Source organism: Rattus rattus, chromosome 7 (genome assembly GCF_011064425.1).
Source record: "Rattus rattus isolate New Zealand chromosome 7, Rrattus_CSIRO_v1, whole genome shotgun sequence".
Lineage (NCBI taxonomy): Eukaryota > Metazoa > Chordata > Mammalia > Rodentia > Muridae > Rattus > Rattus rattus.
In genome coordinates, this window is record NC_046160.1 from 3,796,886 (window position 1) to 3,813,429 (window position 16,544).

At 43.2% G+C, this 16,544-nt stretch overlaps 1 protein-coding gene across 2 annotated transcripts in view; it reads left to right on the plus strand.

The window, feature by feature from the left end:
* The window catches only part of Fshr (follicle stimulating hormone receptor), a 184,440-nt gene extending 172,169 nt beyond the window's left edge, over nt 1-12,271 (plus strand). The window contains exons 9-10 of one of the 2 annotated variants that reach the window (XM_032908629.1): nt 7,823-8,008; nt 10,833-12,271. In XM_032908629.1, coding sequence (XP_032764520.1) covers nt 7,823-8,008; nt 10,833-12,057 — 1,411 coding nt within the window. In that variant the 3' untranslated portion in view covers nt 12,058-12,271. The remainder of the gene's footprint in view (nt 1-7,822; nt 8,009-10,832) is intronic. The other variant, XM_032908630.1, reaches the window with a different exon arrangement.
* Nucleotides 12,272-16,544: the final 4,273 nt, after the last annotated feature.

Genomic DNA, 16,544 nt, shown 5'->3' on the forward strand with positions numbered 1-16,544 from the left:
AACTCTGGAGGCAAACACAGGAGGATTTCCATGAGCTGCAGCTGGCCTGAGTCAGTTTTGTAGTCAGTCTGAGGACTTCCTGACCTTAAGTCTTGTCTCAAAAGGCACCCTTAATAATGGGATATTATTAAGCAAGAATAATATCCCATATATCCCTTGCCTTTTCATGTCAATGGATAAGGATATGTGCACAAGAACCTGGCTGAAATCCCAGCATGCAACTGCTAATTTCCTTCTGCGACTTCAAGTTCAAGTTATCACTTTAACTTCCTGCCTCCCCTTCTGCGACTCTGAGGTCATTCCAAATGTCCTTCATGCCTGTCTCCTCCACAAGTGGAATGCAGGCAGATGATGGCCTATCTGTCTCATTTTCTACTTCTGCAATGTTGTGCAGCGACTCGATTAGACTTGCCCAGTGGGGGGTTTGGTGACCACCTTCTTCCAGTGCTTTAAACAGCTGAGAGGAAACAGGGTCGTGCTTAAACAGCCCACAACACAGCCGCTGCTGCTCAGATCACCAGTTGAGCTGGGTCTTGGGTCAGATCCCTAACTCTTACCCCAGAGTGTTCCAGGCTTCTCAAGTCAGGAGGTCCACTACATGCTCTCTGGGTAGATGAGGAATAGTCAGCCGAATCCCAATCTGGCTGTGGGCTACTGAATGGCAAAGCATTTATAACAGATCAGTGCATCCCACAGGGAGCCTTAGAATCAAAATGGGTCCTTAAAGTTATGTTTAAATAAGTCAAAGAAACATGCCTCTACATAAGCAGTCTTTGCATGTGGCTGACCCTCAGGAGGAGCCAGGTTATGTAAATTAGCCTAGGGCAGATCTTGCAATAGAACACAGTTCTGAGGCATCTGAGTTGTGAGTGGCTTCTGACGGAGCTGCAGCAGGGTTTCAAAGTGTGATTGCACATCATAAGCCTCTGAAGGATTTTTAAACTATGAATCGCTAATCCTCACACTAAGAACTCTAGATTCATTGACTCTGGCATACATCAGTTAGTAGAGTGCTTATATGCAAGGTACAAAGCCCTGGGTTTGATCCCCAGCCCTGTATGAAATCAGTTATGGTGGCACACATTTGCAATTGCTGAACTAGAGGTAGAGGCGGCAGCTGAGACGCTGTCTCAAAAGTTGGGGAGGAATGATTCAAAATCTCAGGGCGGGGGGGGCTTAGGAACTGGTATCTCTAACGATGTACGATGTATGCCAGTGGTGCTGATGCTGGTAGACCCGGAAGCTGCTCTAGCATCCTGCTCTGGAGTCAGCTTTGAAAATTGCTTTGTTCAGCCACCCCAGCATCCGCGATGCTATGTCTTCCTTTTCCTTGGTCTCCAGCAGATAAGTATGAAAGCTTCTAAGGGAATTGGGGGCGCTCACTCAAACTGATGGCTGATTCTTCCTGAAGGCGAAAATTCTAGCTACATGAAGAACAGTGAGCCTCTGAACACACATGTCTAATCTGTTTGATTGAAAAGACGAAAGGATGCGGGAAGCCGGGGGCAGGCAGACAGGCTCCATCACGTTTCAAAGGCACAGCATCCTCAATTCCCCTTGTGAGTCTTGACCCTGAGCATCGGCAGCCATCTAAGTTCTCACCCGATATTCTGAACTCACTAGAGCTGGACTTCTTTAAGCAATCAAGCAATTGCTGTTTCCTTGGGAAACAGTTTCCTGTGGGGAAAATGTAATGTGTTGCCTTTGCAGGCTGGAGTCAGTACAATCATATTCTGATGGTTTATCAAATTGATTTGGCTATAGCTCAGATTCACCTGATAGTTCAGATTCAAACACTGAGTTATTTGTATAAAAATGATTCTCTTCCATTACCAGTGTACCCACAGTCCTATAGATAGTAAATTGCCTTTTTATCCTGCCTGGGATCATGAAAGAGAGGTCTTCTAGCCATCTGTCAATGTAGAATACACCAGAAATGCGCTCTCACTTATGGAAATGATTGACCCGTAATAACATCTTTGCTGGGAAAAAAATAGAAATTGTTCAAATCACATTTGTGGCAGTGGCTATAACAGACTTTATTAAAGGGGCAAGCAGCACTATTTAACTCCTGCTTCTCCTATGCCAGTGTCATTACCTGCTGTTCTCTCCCTTGCCACTCTGTACCTCAATGCCAAGAATCCTAGCAATGCCGAAACAATTTAGGATTACTAAATCTCTAAGACTCAGCCATCAGCCTGTGGTGTCTCTGTTAGTCCTGCTAATGGTCTAAAGTTTCAAAACTATTCATTGCCAAAATACAGCGTATGTCAAAATACTAACCAAAATAATATTTTAAAATGAAAAACTGTAGTTATTCCACCTGACCAGGCTAAAAGACAAGGAAGGGTTAGGCAAACAGTCCACAACCCCTGCCACCCGTGTGGGATGAGGTCAGAATTGAACATTGTCAATACTCACTAAGGATTCAGTAGCAGATCTGCCACTGTGTGTCTAGCATGGGGATAGGTGTAAGGAACAGAGAAACTTAAAACAAACCAAAACGGTGCCTGCTCTGAAGTTGGGGTGGAGGATAAATTCTGCCTGCTTGTGAAATAAGCACGCTGTAAATTTTCTTTTTTTTCTCAATAATTTATTTATTTTTATTCACTTTACATCCTGATCACAGCTGCCCACCTTCTCCAAGTCCCACACTTACAAATTTTTCCTTCCATTGTCCCCTCTACTTCTCCTCAAAGAAGAGGAGTGCTCCTTGGGTATCTCCCCACCCTGGGACATCTAGGCCTAGCAGTACTGGGCACATCCTCTCGCCCTAAGGCCCTACCAGGCAGTCCAGGTAGGAGAAGGGGATTCAATGTCAAGGAACAGAGACCAGGGTAGCCTGATCTCCACTTGTTAGGGGACCCACATGAAGACCAAGCTGCACATTTGCTACAAATATGTAAAGAGCCTAGTTCCAAGCTCTGCTAGCTGGTGGCCCAGTCTCTATGAGCTGCCTTTGACCCAAATCAGTTGACTCCGTAGGCCTTCCTGTGGTGTTCTTGACCCCATCAGCTTGCTCAATTCTGTCTCCCACTCTTCCACAAGGCTCCTCGAACTCCACCTGATGTTTGGCTGTGGATCTCTGCATCGGCCTCCATCCACTACTGGATGAAGGCACTCAGGAGACAGTTATGCTAGGTTTCTTTTTGCAAGCATAGCAGAGTATTGTTAATGGTGTCAGAAGTTGGCTCTCTCACATGGGATGGGTCTCAAGTTGGGGCAGTCACTGGTTGACTGTTCCCTCAGTCTCTGCTCCATCATAATTCCTGCACATCTTGTAGGTAAGACAAATTTTAGGTTGAAGGTTTTGTGGGTGTATTAACGAGCTCCTCTTTCCTCTGGAAGTCTTGCCTGGCTAAAGGAGGAGGCCACTTTAGTCTCTACCTCCCCCTCTCAATATAGACTTTTGCTACAGAGCAGAGTACTGATTGCAACACTGTGACTTTGGTTTGGGTTTGGAGTTTTGAACATGCCTTACCCTGTAGTCTAGGCTGGCCTGGAACTCATTGTATAATTCAGGCTACCCTCAAAATTCCATCCGTCCTCCTGATTCAGCCACTCTATTACTGAGGTTACAGGCAGGGTCTACTATACTGGATGACATGATGACTTGTGACCGGTGAAGTGACAGTGTGAAAAGATAAGAGTTTATAAACACAGGCAAAATTGTAGTCGCCGCACCATGTCTGTTCATCTTCAGTCTCTTTTATGTCCAGTTCATTTCATGTTCAATTTGTTGAATATTTACATATAGCGTGTGTGTGTGTGTGTGTGTATGTATGTGTGTGTGTCTGTGTCTGTGTGTCTGTGTCTGTGTTTCTGTGTGTACTGTATGTATGGATTCAAAACTATTCTCAAGACTAGAAAACTACAGATCTTGAATTATTTTTCTGTCTTGTATAGATTCTAAACTTCTGTTTGGTTGTCAAAACTCAGAATTTTGATCTTATCCCATAGTTCCCTGTGTTCCTTAAAACATGATTGTCCATCATAGCCTTCATAGTTTTGTTTTGTTTTGTTTGTTTGTTTTGTTTTATACTCTGGGAATGTCTGAACTACTAGCCAAAATGTCACTAACCACATAATGATTGCATTAATTACAATTCTCCAGAGACATGTAACCTATGACTGAGACATGTACAGATCCATGAGATGAGATTCATCAGGGTAGTTGGCGCACATAAGTGTGATAGCTGAGAGGTCCTTTCTAGGCTATTCCAGCTGAGAGAGCCAGGGAATCTGGTAGTATGGCATAGTCCAAACTCAAATCCTCAGCCCAACATCAGAGAGACCAAGGAGTTGCTGGTGCAAGTCCTAAGGCTGCTGAATCTGGACTTTTGTTATATGAAGAATGGTAAAAGAACGATGTTAGCTCTAAAAGTGTGAGGCAGTATGAATTTGCCAACCCACATTGATTAAAACCAAATTTTCCCCAAACTCTACCAATTCAAGTACAATCTTCTGGCAATCTCCATAGATACTCAGAAATAATGTTTTCCCAGCTCTCTGGGTATCCCTTAATCCAAGATTAACCAGTTGAGTTACAATCACTTATATTCATAAGAATGTAAAAATTAATGTTTATTCTATTACACTCCATATATTTTCCCATGTAGGAGTGAAGAGCATTTTTTATAAAAGAATTATAAAATCAAATGTCGTATTTCTACCTTTGAGGCCAGCCTGGTCTAGAAAGTTAAGTTCTGGGACAGACAAGGGCTACAACACAGAAAAACCCTGACTTGAAGGGGAAAAAAGGAAAAAGAAGAGAAGAGAGGAGAGGAGAGAAGAGGAGAGGAGAGAGGAGAGGAGAGGAGAGGAGAGGAGAGGAGAGGAGAGGAGAGGAGAGGAGAAAAAGGAAAAGAAAGCGTACCTCAGAGAATCTGAAGCTGCTCCCTATAGGGATAGCGATAAGTGAGAAACACTAATAGTTCGCTTATGTATATATAGGATATTTATCTAAGTTTGAATATGGAATCCAAAAGACGGGAGTCAAGGATGCCACCTAAATTTGTTTATGACAAGTTGGAACATTCAACCTGCTTCAGGTGACACAGATTTTTCTTCTTTAAATCAAAAGCTTAGTTTTTAGTGTTGAAATTGACCTTCTCATTATCCAAGCAGCGATTGTTCTGAGGTGGCTGAACACTGAGTATAGGTTTCAAAGAAGTAGCCAGAATATAGACCGTAATACTCACAAGGCTTGCCAGGTTGATACACAGAGTAAGAGAAGACAGAACAGAACACTGGGGGAGGGGAGGCTGTTCTTAACAAGTGACCGTCTGGAGCAACTGGAAAACAGGAGACTCAAAGGTAAGAGGCAGATATTAGTAGAGATGGAGAAAATCATGAAGAAAACGACTCTAAATTTATAGGGACCTAAAAATAACCAACTACATAAAGCAAGAATTAACAAAACGAGAAACATTTAAATGCAGAATCACAACGGGAGGCTGTGGTGTACTTCTCTCAGTAATAATAGATTGGGTTGGGGGAATCAGTAAGTATAGAGGATTTAAATTGGAATGAGGAAATTTCATTTAATTGTGGAAAACAAGAGTTAAGGACTACATGAAAGCAATTACTGGTTTTGAAAATGTCAGTCTACCTGACTATCTAATCAGCGATCAATAGCCTGGAGATCATCAGTGGTAGATAGCACTTTTAACCTCAGGACTTAAAGAGCAAGTGACAAGTGGCCTTCCTGTAGCCAGGGAACTAGAGAAAATTAAAGAAGAAGATCATCAGCATATCTATTTAGAAGCATCTGGAATCTCAGCAAAGATTCAGATGCCACTTAAGACAGGAAGCAGAAGGAGATGTTCTCTTGCCCTCCCAAAACGTGCCTCCCACTGGCAGGTTAACAAAGGTGCGCATAAAAAAAACAGACCTGACAGGGTTCAGCCCTCCTGAAATTCAGAGTGAAGCACAGACAATATAAACAGATAGAATATAAACCAGGCAGAGGACAGGCATACTGTACCCAATGATTTGTCTTTTGTCATAAAAATCATGGGGACTTATTGGAGAATTTGAGATCGCAATGTGATTAGCATTCTAAAATTTTTACTCTGGTTATGGTGGGAAGACTGCATTGGAGTCATGGTCAGGAGGTCACAGTATGAGTCCATTTTATCTGTCCATTGAGAGACTCTGGACCCTCACTAAAGTAACAAAAATAAACTAAAGGGCAGTTGAGCTGATAGACTATTATTCAAGTGAAGAGGAAGAAAGAGTCAAAGAGAACCCCCAAATTTCTATCTTGAACAACAGGGGTACAATAAAAGAGAAACATGCTTAAGTCCAGTTTTGATGCTCATGTGAGTCTTTGAAATAGGGGATCCAATGGAGAATGGAGTATCTTGCTGCAGTTCTGAACTAACATATGCATTGGAAGCCATAGCCACATATCTGATAGTGTGAAACTAAAGGAACTGGTGCGTGTTTGAATAAATACTAGTGTCTAAATGGGGGATAGAAGAGAAATAAAATAAAAATCAGAAGGAAATTAAAGCAGATGTCTGAAGAAATTAAAGAGAATGGGGTGCTAAGATGGGACATTTCATGGAAAAAATGCTTCATGTTCACAAAATAGTTATGAACTCAAGGTGATGGGAACTCAAAGGCAGCCTTGGTAAGCATTGTTTCTGTAAGAATGAGGAGACAGATGGGTGACATATAAAACTAGTGACATTATATACAGAGAAGCAATATAAGTTTGACTGGGAAAAAGGGGTGGCAGAAGGCAAGGAAGTTCCCCTGGACAATACAGAGCCATGGTAAATTTTTGAGGAAAAGAATGACAAGAGGGGAGGAGACCTTGAGAATGCAATTTTCACCAGGCTGTGAGAGCATATGGGGCAGCCATGATATATTCACACTTTGAGTTACGTTGCTTTGAGTGCCTACTGCTTTGACTTACAGTCAACAGTAAAAGACTCTTCCTCGAGTCTATCCAAGGGTACCCTGTTTGGGGGGGGGGGGCAACTGAAAGGAAACATCCAGGCCATCACTTGCCACCACCCACATCAGAAACACCCATTCACGACCAAGCAAAGGTCTCTACAGGACCAAGACAGTGGCATTTTAATCTCCTTGCTCTTGACACTGACCTTAGCTTTGAAGTTGACACCAGGTACACCCCAATACTAATGTGGCAGCCAGGAAGGACAAGACTCAGAGACTTATAGGAATAGGAACTAAGTTAGATGGTCCACTGCATCAATTCCTACCAAGCTTCTGCTATCTCCCCCAGAGAGAAACACTCTTACAAAGCAGATCTAACAAGCACAGGGGCAGGCTATAGAACAGGTAAGTCTTTGTGAAAACCAAGTTCATATTCCCTATCTACCTGCCTCCTGGACTTCCTGTTGAGTTTGACTACACTGCCTCTTCCCTGTATAGAATATTCCCTTCTCACAGACACCACCTCAGTTCATTAGAAATATTTTTATAGCTAGCCTCACAGTGGTGGAAAAAGCTCTCAATGTCAGGCACAAATCAACTACAGAAGAGAGATGGCTGATTCTATGGCTCACCAGCAAGGATGGAGCCCAAACCAACAGAATGCGGTTTTATCCAGTCTTAGGGGCAGTCCGCTAGCTAACTCCTCCCATCAGGACCAGTAGAACCAGGACTCCTCCTAAGCAAGTCAAACATCTAAGCTGAATATTGACCTGGCCTACATGTGCTGTGAAACTGAAGTATCCCTTCCCAGCTATGTCGGAAATTCACCTTCTTGTTTTTTCTATTAGCCAGAAGCTGAAAACTTTCAACCCAAGATGACCATGGTATATGTTTTTACCATTTCTCTTTACAGAGATATCTCAAGGACAAAGGTCCATTCCTTACCGAACCATGGCTTAGAAAATCTGAAGAAGCTGAGGGCCAGGTCAACATACCGCTTGAAAAAGCTCCCTAATCTGGACAAGTTTGTCACCCTCATGGAGGCCAGCCTCACCTACCCCAGCCACTGCTGTGCTTTTGCAAACTTGAAGCGGCAAATGTGAGTCTTCTATGTCAATCCCTGAAGTCTGGCTTGTGCCGTCACACAGCGTAGAATGGCTACATATTGGTGGCATGAAGAAAATCCATACATGGAGAGAGTTCCTGACTGAAGGCCTAAGGCATGTTCTGGATTGAAGAGTCAGTTCTGTGGAGGGTGTTTGGGTTTTTTTCATCAAGAAATTTACACACATGAACAAATGCAAAATGACTGTACTGGCAGGATTTCTTCCTAAAATAGTGTCATTTCATTGCATAGCATATAATGAGAGTTTGGTTAATAATAATAATAATAATAATAATATTGTCTTCTGAGCTGCTTGATGAAATTATTCTTCTGGTCCTCACTGGAAAGCAATGCCCATACTATAAGTATAATCCCCATGATACCATGCTGTTGGGTTAATGGTTCCCCTTGACCTCTGTTGAAATGCTGAGGCAACCATGCCCTGTAATTCTCATTCAGATAGATATTTTCTACACTCAGTTCACTTTATTTTGTTTCTCTTTTGTTTTTTAAGTTTTCTTGTATTTAGGTCATTTCCTTGCAACTGAATTTTGAACCGATGCACCATGGCACATGCTCCCAAGTACCACATAGGCCTAGACCCCAACAAGAAGCCAGTGCCCGCCATCAGCTGGCCTTCGCACCACTGACACAGTAGAGCACTCCATGCCACACATTGTAACAATTTCATCTTTACTGCTAACATTAGAGAGGCTAATCATTATTATTATCAGCATCACTTTCTTATAACAAAGGCAGACACTAAGGTTCGGAGTTACCGAATAATTGAATCAAAACAGTGACCAAAAGAAACTTCAGAGCCTCAGCTCTGCGTGACTCCGGAGCTCTACCTCTGGGGTACTTTGTGGCACCACCTACCTAGTCTTTGTTCATCAATGCCGCAGTCCCCAAGCTCCACTTCTAAACTGTCACTATGCTAACTCCCCATTCCTTGTTGGACTTCAGACTTGCCAAGATACTGCAAGGCAACACTTATTTTCCCCAGCTTTGTTTCGGCTGTTATTTCGAGGAGTGTAAGTACCTGTGTCAGTGGGTGACTTCTGTTTCAGGAAAATGAGACCTCACTGGTAAGTAGATTGGCAGTAGCACCAGGGATAAGAATCTTCTTCATAAAAGCCAATAACCCAAGGATGGGGAGATTTTTTTTACATAGTGAATCAACTTCCATTTTGCTGAGCTAAATGACACTCCACAAGTACCAGAGAACTTACTTTCTGCCCCCATAGTTAGGCTACAATTAACACAGAGACAGTATTCAAACTAAGCACCCCGGCATGGCCCTCTGGTCCCCTGTACACCTGTCCTACAGCTTATCTCACTTTAGTTCACAGACTAAACACACGGATTTCATGGAGTCCACCTCCAGTCACTTTCAGTTATGCATGTTAACTGTCCTCACTAGGTTAGCTATGGAGGATTTGAGAAGTCTTATGAGTTTCTAAAATAAACTATGATACTCCAGAAGAAAATAAGAACAGAATCACCAAGGTCAAGAGGAAATGACTTCTGGCCATTTAGTTCATTTCCGAGGGGTGAGAGAAGATCACATGACACTGGTCACACACACACACTCTCATCCTTTAGAATCAAATGAAGGCTGCTCCTCCCCCAGCTTCTTGCCTTTTCTTCTGGGGGCTTCCAAGGGACTTTAATGCTCTTTCTCACTTCCCTGGTGTCTGAGATTGTGGTAAGTTTGAGAAAATGCTGTCATTTAATGTTGCTGTGAACTTTCCCCTTGAGCAGAAATGGAAGGAAAAGTAAAGATATATATTTGATTTCTTTTTTCCATCAAAAATTCTCCCCATGAGAAAAGGTCACACTGGTTAAACCTTCACATTACAGCACAAGTTTCACTTCTGTCCACATGCAAAGTCTTAGAATATTTATGCATGCACTCACAGATTGAATATTACCACCTGGGTTTCATTCAATTCTTTTTGTAAGTGCCTCTATCTGCTGACAAGGTCTCTCATATATTTAAGCTTAAATGGGAAAACCAGGAAAGAGCCTTGAGAAGATTCAGTGGTTCCCGGGGGACCTTACAACCTGCGAACAAACTAGGCCCCCTAAAACTTGTATTTTCTCTGAGGCTGCCAACTAGGGAGCTATTTCATGTGAGAGAACTAGGCTTACTTTGCAGGGCAAACAAATGCCTGTGACCTATTGTCACCTCTGGGCAGTGAGATGATAAAGCCCATGATCCTGGTAGCATCTCAGGAAAATTAGCTGACCTCTCAATAGAACCAAAGAGCGAAAGGATGAGGGTGTCTGACAATTAATGACAGACGCTGATACTCTGGCTACTGCAGACAAAACTAGAAAATAAATTCTCATTCATGTCAGAAAACATAATTGCCCAGTGATTAGAATAGAGAAATAGGAATATGTTCTCTCAGGCAGACTAGAAGGAATCTGAATGGCAATGGGGGAAGGAAAGGAGTAGAGATAATATCAAGTCTGTAAATTATTTGCACTTAACAGCAAGGGTTAGCTACTCTCAGGCGCCTTCCTCCCCACACTCAAGTTGCGGCCAGATGGTTTCCCCATGGGCATTCCACTCCAGGAATACACACACACACACACACACACACACACACACACACACACACACACGCACTGTTCTGTTCATTTACAGTAAGCAGCATTGACCCATGAGTCAGCCTCAAGGGCAGACAAGATGTTGGAAAGAAAAGCAATCTCTGGAAGAAGCCCTGATTTCTACTCTGTACAAAGGTGGTAGTGTATTTGCCATTCTGTACCCAGGATGTTGATTCTATTCCTTTTTGTATTTTTCTAGCTCTGAACTTCATCCAATTTGCAACAAGTCTATTTTAAGGCAAGATATTGATGATATGACTCAAGTTGGGGATCAGAGAGTCTCTCTGATAGATGATGAACCCAGTTATGGAAAAGGATCTGACATGATGTACAGTGAATTTGATTATGACTTATGTAATGAAGTTGTTGATGTGACCTGCTCACCAAAGCCAGATGCATTTAATCCATGTGAAGATATCATGGGGTACAACATCCTCAGAGTCTTGATATGGTTTATTAGTATCCTGGCCATTACTGGGAACACCACAGTGCTGGTGGTCCTGACCACAAGCCAATACAAGCTAACTGTGCCCCGGTTCCTTATGTGTAACCTCGCCTTCGCTGATCTCTGCATAGGCATCTACTTGCTACTTATAGCATCAGTTGACATCCATACCAAGAGCCAGTACCACAACTATGCCATCGACTGGCAAACAGGAGCAGGCTGCGATGCTGCTGGCTTTTTCACTGTCTTTGCCAGTGAACTGTCAGTCTACACACTGACAGCCATCACCCTAGAAAGATGGCACACCATCACACATGCCATGCAACTGGAATGCAAGGTGCAGCTCCGGCATGCTGCCAGCGTCATGGTGTTGGGCTGGACTTTTGCCTTCGCAGCTGCTCTCTTCCCCATCTTTGGCATCAGTAGCTACATGAAAGTGAGCATCTGCCTGCCCATGGATATCGACAGCCCTTTGTCACAGCTGTATGTTATGGCCCTCCTTGTCCTCAATGTCCTGGCCTTTGTGGTCATCTGTGGCTGCTATGCCCACATCTACCTCACAGTGAGGAATCCTACAATTGTGTCCTCATCAAGCGACACCAAGATTGCCAAGCGCATGGCCACACTCATCTTCACAGACTTTCTCTGCATGGCCCCCATTTCATTCTTTGCCATTTCTGCCTCCCTCAAGGTGCCGCTCATCACTGTGTCCAAGGCCAAAATTCTCCTAGTTCTGTTCTACCCCATCAATTCTTGCGCCAATCCTTTCCTCTACGCCATTTTCACCAAGAACTTCCGCAGGGACTTCTTCATCCTGCTGAGCAAGTTTGGCTGTTATGAAATGCAAGCCCAGATTTACAGGACAGAAACCTCATCCGCTACCCACAACTTCCATGCCAGAAAGAGCCCCTGCTCCTCAGCTCCCAGAGTCACCAATAGTTACGTGCTTGTCCCTCTTAATCATTCATCCCAGAACTAAAAATCAATGTGAAAATGGATCCTCACCTTGAAAGACAATTATGACTCCTTCTGAAGAGCAGGCCATGGACTAGGTGGCAGTGTTACTGCACATCTCATCTAATTTAATCTCTCTGGGTGTGTGCATGGCAGACTGATCAGGGACCATTAATGTCCCAAGTGGCTCATCTAAGAACTGAATTATTGGTAACAGCAATTAAAACAATGCGATACCGGGGTTGGGGATTTAGCTCAGTGCTAGAGCGCTTGCCTAGCAAGGGCAAGGCCCTGGGTTCGGTCCCTAGCTCCGAAAAAAAAAAATGCGATACTGCTACGTGTTTGTTTTATGCTTCTGTTTGGATTATCTCAACAGATTTGGTAAAAATCATGTTCAATAGGTTAGACAGGGATTTTTCTCCGAGTTTTACAAATGAGGAAACTAAACCTCAAAGATCTCAGTGACTTCTTTGACATTGCTTGATATATGCGAGGCAAAGCCAGGATGAAGTATTCCAACTTTTCAACAATTTACAAGAGAAATGTTATACTATTCATGCAAATATTTACTGAATGCCAGCAACAGTTTTGTAATGGGTCAATGTGTATAGGACTACATTGCCCAGAATCCCCTTTCAGTTAGGGTGGACCATCTGGAGAGCATAGCATCAAGAAAATCAATATTGTGCTGTGAATGGACATTGCACTGCTGAAACTTACTCAGCTCAAGGCTGCCAAGGCCATGTAGTGGGCGCCCTCTACCTCTGGCTGGATTCTCCCTCTGGCCTCTGGGCCACCTGTGTGGTTTTAGTACCATGATAATAAGGGACAAAGTTTCCGCAGGATGTTTTATCACCAAGGTCAGAAGCAACGAGGACAGAACTGGGCTCAGTTTGTCTCCCTGGGGTCGCACCCTGTGTTTGCTGAATGTGTGCTTGTGATCTTTCCTTTATAAGGACATATGCCCTGAGGACATTGACAACATCCGTGCACATATTGCTTAGCTAGCCTTTCAAATGTAGGAGAGACAATTCCCAGTAACAAATATTTACCACCTATACATATTTGCATTCATACATATGTATGATTGCTTCTGCTGTTCTGGTTGAACTCTAATGGAAAATACACCTATTATATGGTATGCATATAGATTACAATGTTAAGGACGCAGCAGTTTTGAAATCACAGTTAAGATTTTATTCAGATTCTGTAATACTGCAGGGTTCAGCTCACTTTCTTCCTCTACAGATGCACCAGCTGTATCTCTACCTTTCAGCTTCCCAGTGAGAAGGAAACAACCAATTACCAAGTGCTTCATGCTGTCTCAAGATTAATATATATTAATTTATTTTTTTTCTTCTCAACACAATTCCTAGGCTAGGCACCAGTTCTCCTGGCCCTTGGTCTAGAATTCATTCTGTTACCATCTAAAATCTTGATGGGCTTTGTTTCCTCTTCCACTGGAAGAACTAAAAGGCAGGAGAAATCCTGAACACAGCACGTAGCAGCAGAGGAAGTCCTGGACACAGAAGTCAGAATCAGCTGGTGAAGAAAGACTTTTATTAGGGGTAAGGAAACACACACACACACACACACACACACACACACACACACACAGAGAGAGACAGAGACAGAGACAAAGACAGAGACAGAGAGAGAACACTTAGAGAAAAGTCCCTCTATAGAGGAGAGGGGACACTCAGGAGCCTATAATCTAGTCTTTCCTTGGGGCCAAGAGTTTTAAGAATCTTTGACGGGTCTTCCTCTCTAACTTAGCATTGGACATTTGAACCTAAAAATAAAAAGGCCAACAGGACCATGACTTTGAGAAACGCATGTCCTGTTCCAACCTTGAACTTGTAAGACTGGTCCAGAGTCTGAGGATCCTTTAGTCAGGAGAAAAATCCCATGAACCTGGATGCCTTTCTTGTCGTCTTTCATTATGTATTTGCAGCCCCTCCTCTTCTTGTCTGTCCATATAGCAGGAGATTTATCTAACTTCTAGTCCTTCAATCCACTATAGCACTTCAATACTGAGAACTGGGCATGCTGCCCCCAGACACCCGTTCTCAGAATAGCTACATCATATGGAACAACTGTAAGTTCCTCTGAGTGCAGCCATGGCCAGTCCACACAGCTATGAGTATCAGGGGTATGGGGAAGGGTGACCCCTAAGCTACAAAATTTGTGCTGTCCTTATGAGGTCACTACCTGGACCTGGTTCCTTGGGTGCCTTCTTGAACCAGGAGGAAAGGGACTCAATCCCCCCCCCCACTACAGCAACATGTCTCCTCTCCTTCCCCTTCATCTCCTCCCTCTCCTCCCTCCCCTTCCCTTTCCTCCCTCTCTTTTCCTTGCCTTTCCCTTCTGTGGATTCTCCCATCAGCAATATGGACTTCCTCTTAAGGCCAGTTGAAGATGGTCTCTTAGGGTTTCCCAGTTTAAATGAACGAATGGTGTGAAATGCTACTGCTCCTCCTTCCTTTCTGGGCTCCACCACTGCAGAAGGAAATTGTTGGTTTTCTCCTCAATTCCTTTTGTAAGTAGATTTGGTGTTGCCTCCTCCCTAAACCTCTGAGCCAGCAGTAAGGGGGCTTATACTCCCAGACTCGAGTGTCTAGCCTCCCCATGTTGAGTTTTTAAGTCTCTTGTGCTGTGCCTTGTGGCACCTGACTTTGTCCTGTCTAGATTTTTATAAATGTTTTTCTCAAGTTCAAATCTCCAGTTTGTGGATCAACTGTGTTTCTTTGACTTGGTAAGCACGTCTCGGGTGTGAGGGAGCTCTAGCATGTGAAACAACTTTCATTGTCTTTTTTTTCTACCATTATTGTACAGAACTTTTCATAGCCAAAGCCCAGATTTGTACTTTGGGGTGTTTTGCTTTCTTTTGTTTCTTGCTAAAATCATTCTCTTCCTCATAGATTCACTGTAACATTTGGAAAAAGAATAAATGTTGTGCCTTAAAAGAAAAAATTGTTTTCTAAAGATCAAGAAGGGGAAGGATTCTCTTCCATCCTGCAGAGGATGCTCAGAGAGTTGTGAACTGACCAATGGTACAGTGTTAGAAGGAATCTGGGGGGTTCTTGAAGGGGAATTTCTTCTTCTCAGGTATCTTCTTTGAGGAACCTTCCCCAATGTCCTCAGCTCCCTGACTAGGGTTAGTGCTAACTGGATGGCCCCAGCTGCCTGTTTATGGGTGGTGTCCCTATGGGTTGGCCCTCTCAAGAGTATGGAGGCAGCTTTTCCCAGCATCCTTGGAAGGGTTCGGTGGGGATGGCCCAGCAGGTTGAGCGATGGAGCTGCAGCCCAGAAAGTGAGCTGCACCTCTGCTCCACAGGTGCTCCCCAACCACTGCATGCAAGAATGCTTGCCCTGGCAAACATTATAAAGGAGTTCCTAATGCATTAACAAGGCTGTCCTATCACATCAAGACAAAAATACAATTACCTCTGTCCATCTAACAGGACACTACTTCAGTATATTGTAAGTTAAAAATGAAAATAAAACAGTATTTCTTGTAAATAGTTTAGGTTATGAAGAAAGGGAGATGAGGAGAGGCAGAGGAGGGAGGGAGGGAGGGAGAGAGAGAGAGAGAGAGAGAGAGAGAGAGAGAGGAGGGAGGGAGAGAGAAAGAGAGGGAGAGAGAAGAGAGAGAAGAAAAAGAAAGGCAGGGGAAGGAAGGTGGGCATCTCATTTTAAGAAATAAATTCTAGACCACTGCAATGGTTCAAAAGAACAAAGCACTTTTTAAGCTCTCCAGTTTTTCTCTCACCTCCATGTTTGAGACATAACTACACTAATATATTCCCATTTTTGCAGTTATATTAAACACCACACTCACACATAGCTATTAGCAGCAGCATTCACATAATAACATTTAAAAATCAAATGCAGCTTTCTCTGAGTCTTCCAACAAAATATATGTGTTCTAGAATGTTGCTGTCTAATACAGTAGCCATTAGCTGCATGTCACTATACAACATTTAAAATGTGGCTGTTCTAGAATAAGATGAGTGGACTGTATAAAGCACACATAGATTAGAAGGACATAAACAGCAAAGAAATAAAAATAGCTTAGCGATTCTTATATTGGTTACATGTATTTGAACATATTGGAACAAATATAACACAATTAATATTAATTTCAGCTGCTTTTACATTCTTATTGCAGCTTCTATGAAATTTACAATTGCACATAGAGTTTGTTCTCTATATCTGTGGGAGAGCTGATCTAAAGCCCTAAGAAAGCATCACACTTTCCCTTCGCACTCTCCCCACCGCTCTCCCACTCCAAACCCTCTACTACACCCACCCCACAAACCAGTTGGCTATGCTGCTGGGTAGTCCCAGCACCACTGACAATCATTCTTCTTCCTTGTTCGTGGCCAGAGGCAGTGTATTTCTGAATTTAGAATCAAAAGTGGAAGCTAAATTATAAATATGATGGAGAGATAATCACCTCGCAACATAGCTGCTAATGACACACTGCTTTAAGAGACTAGCTCTGACAGG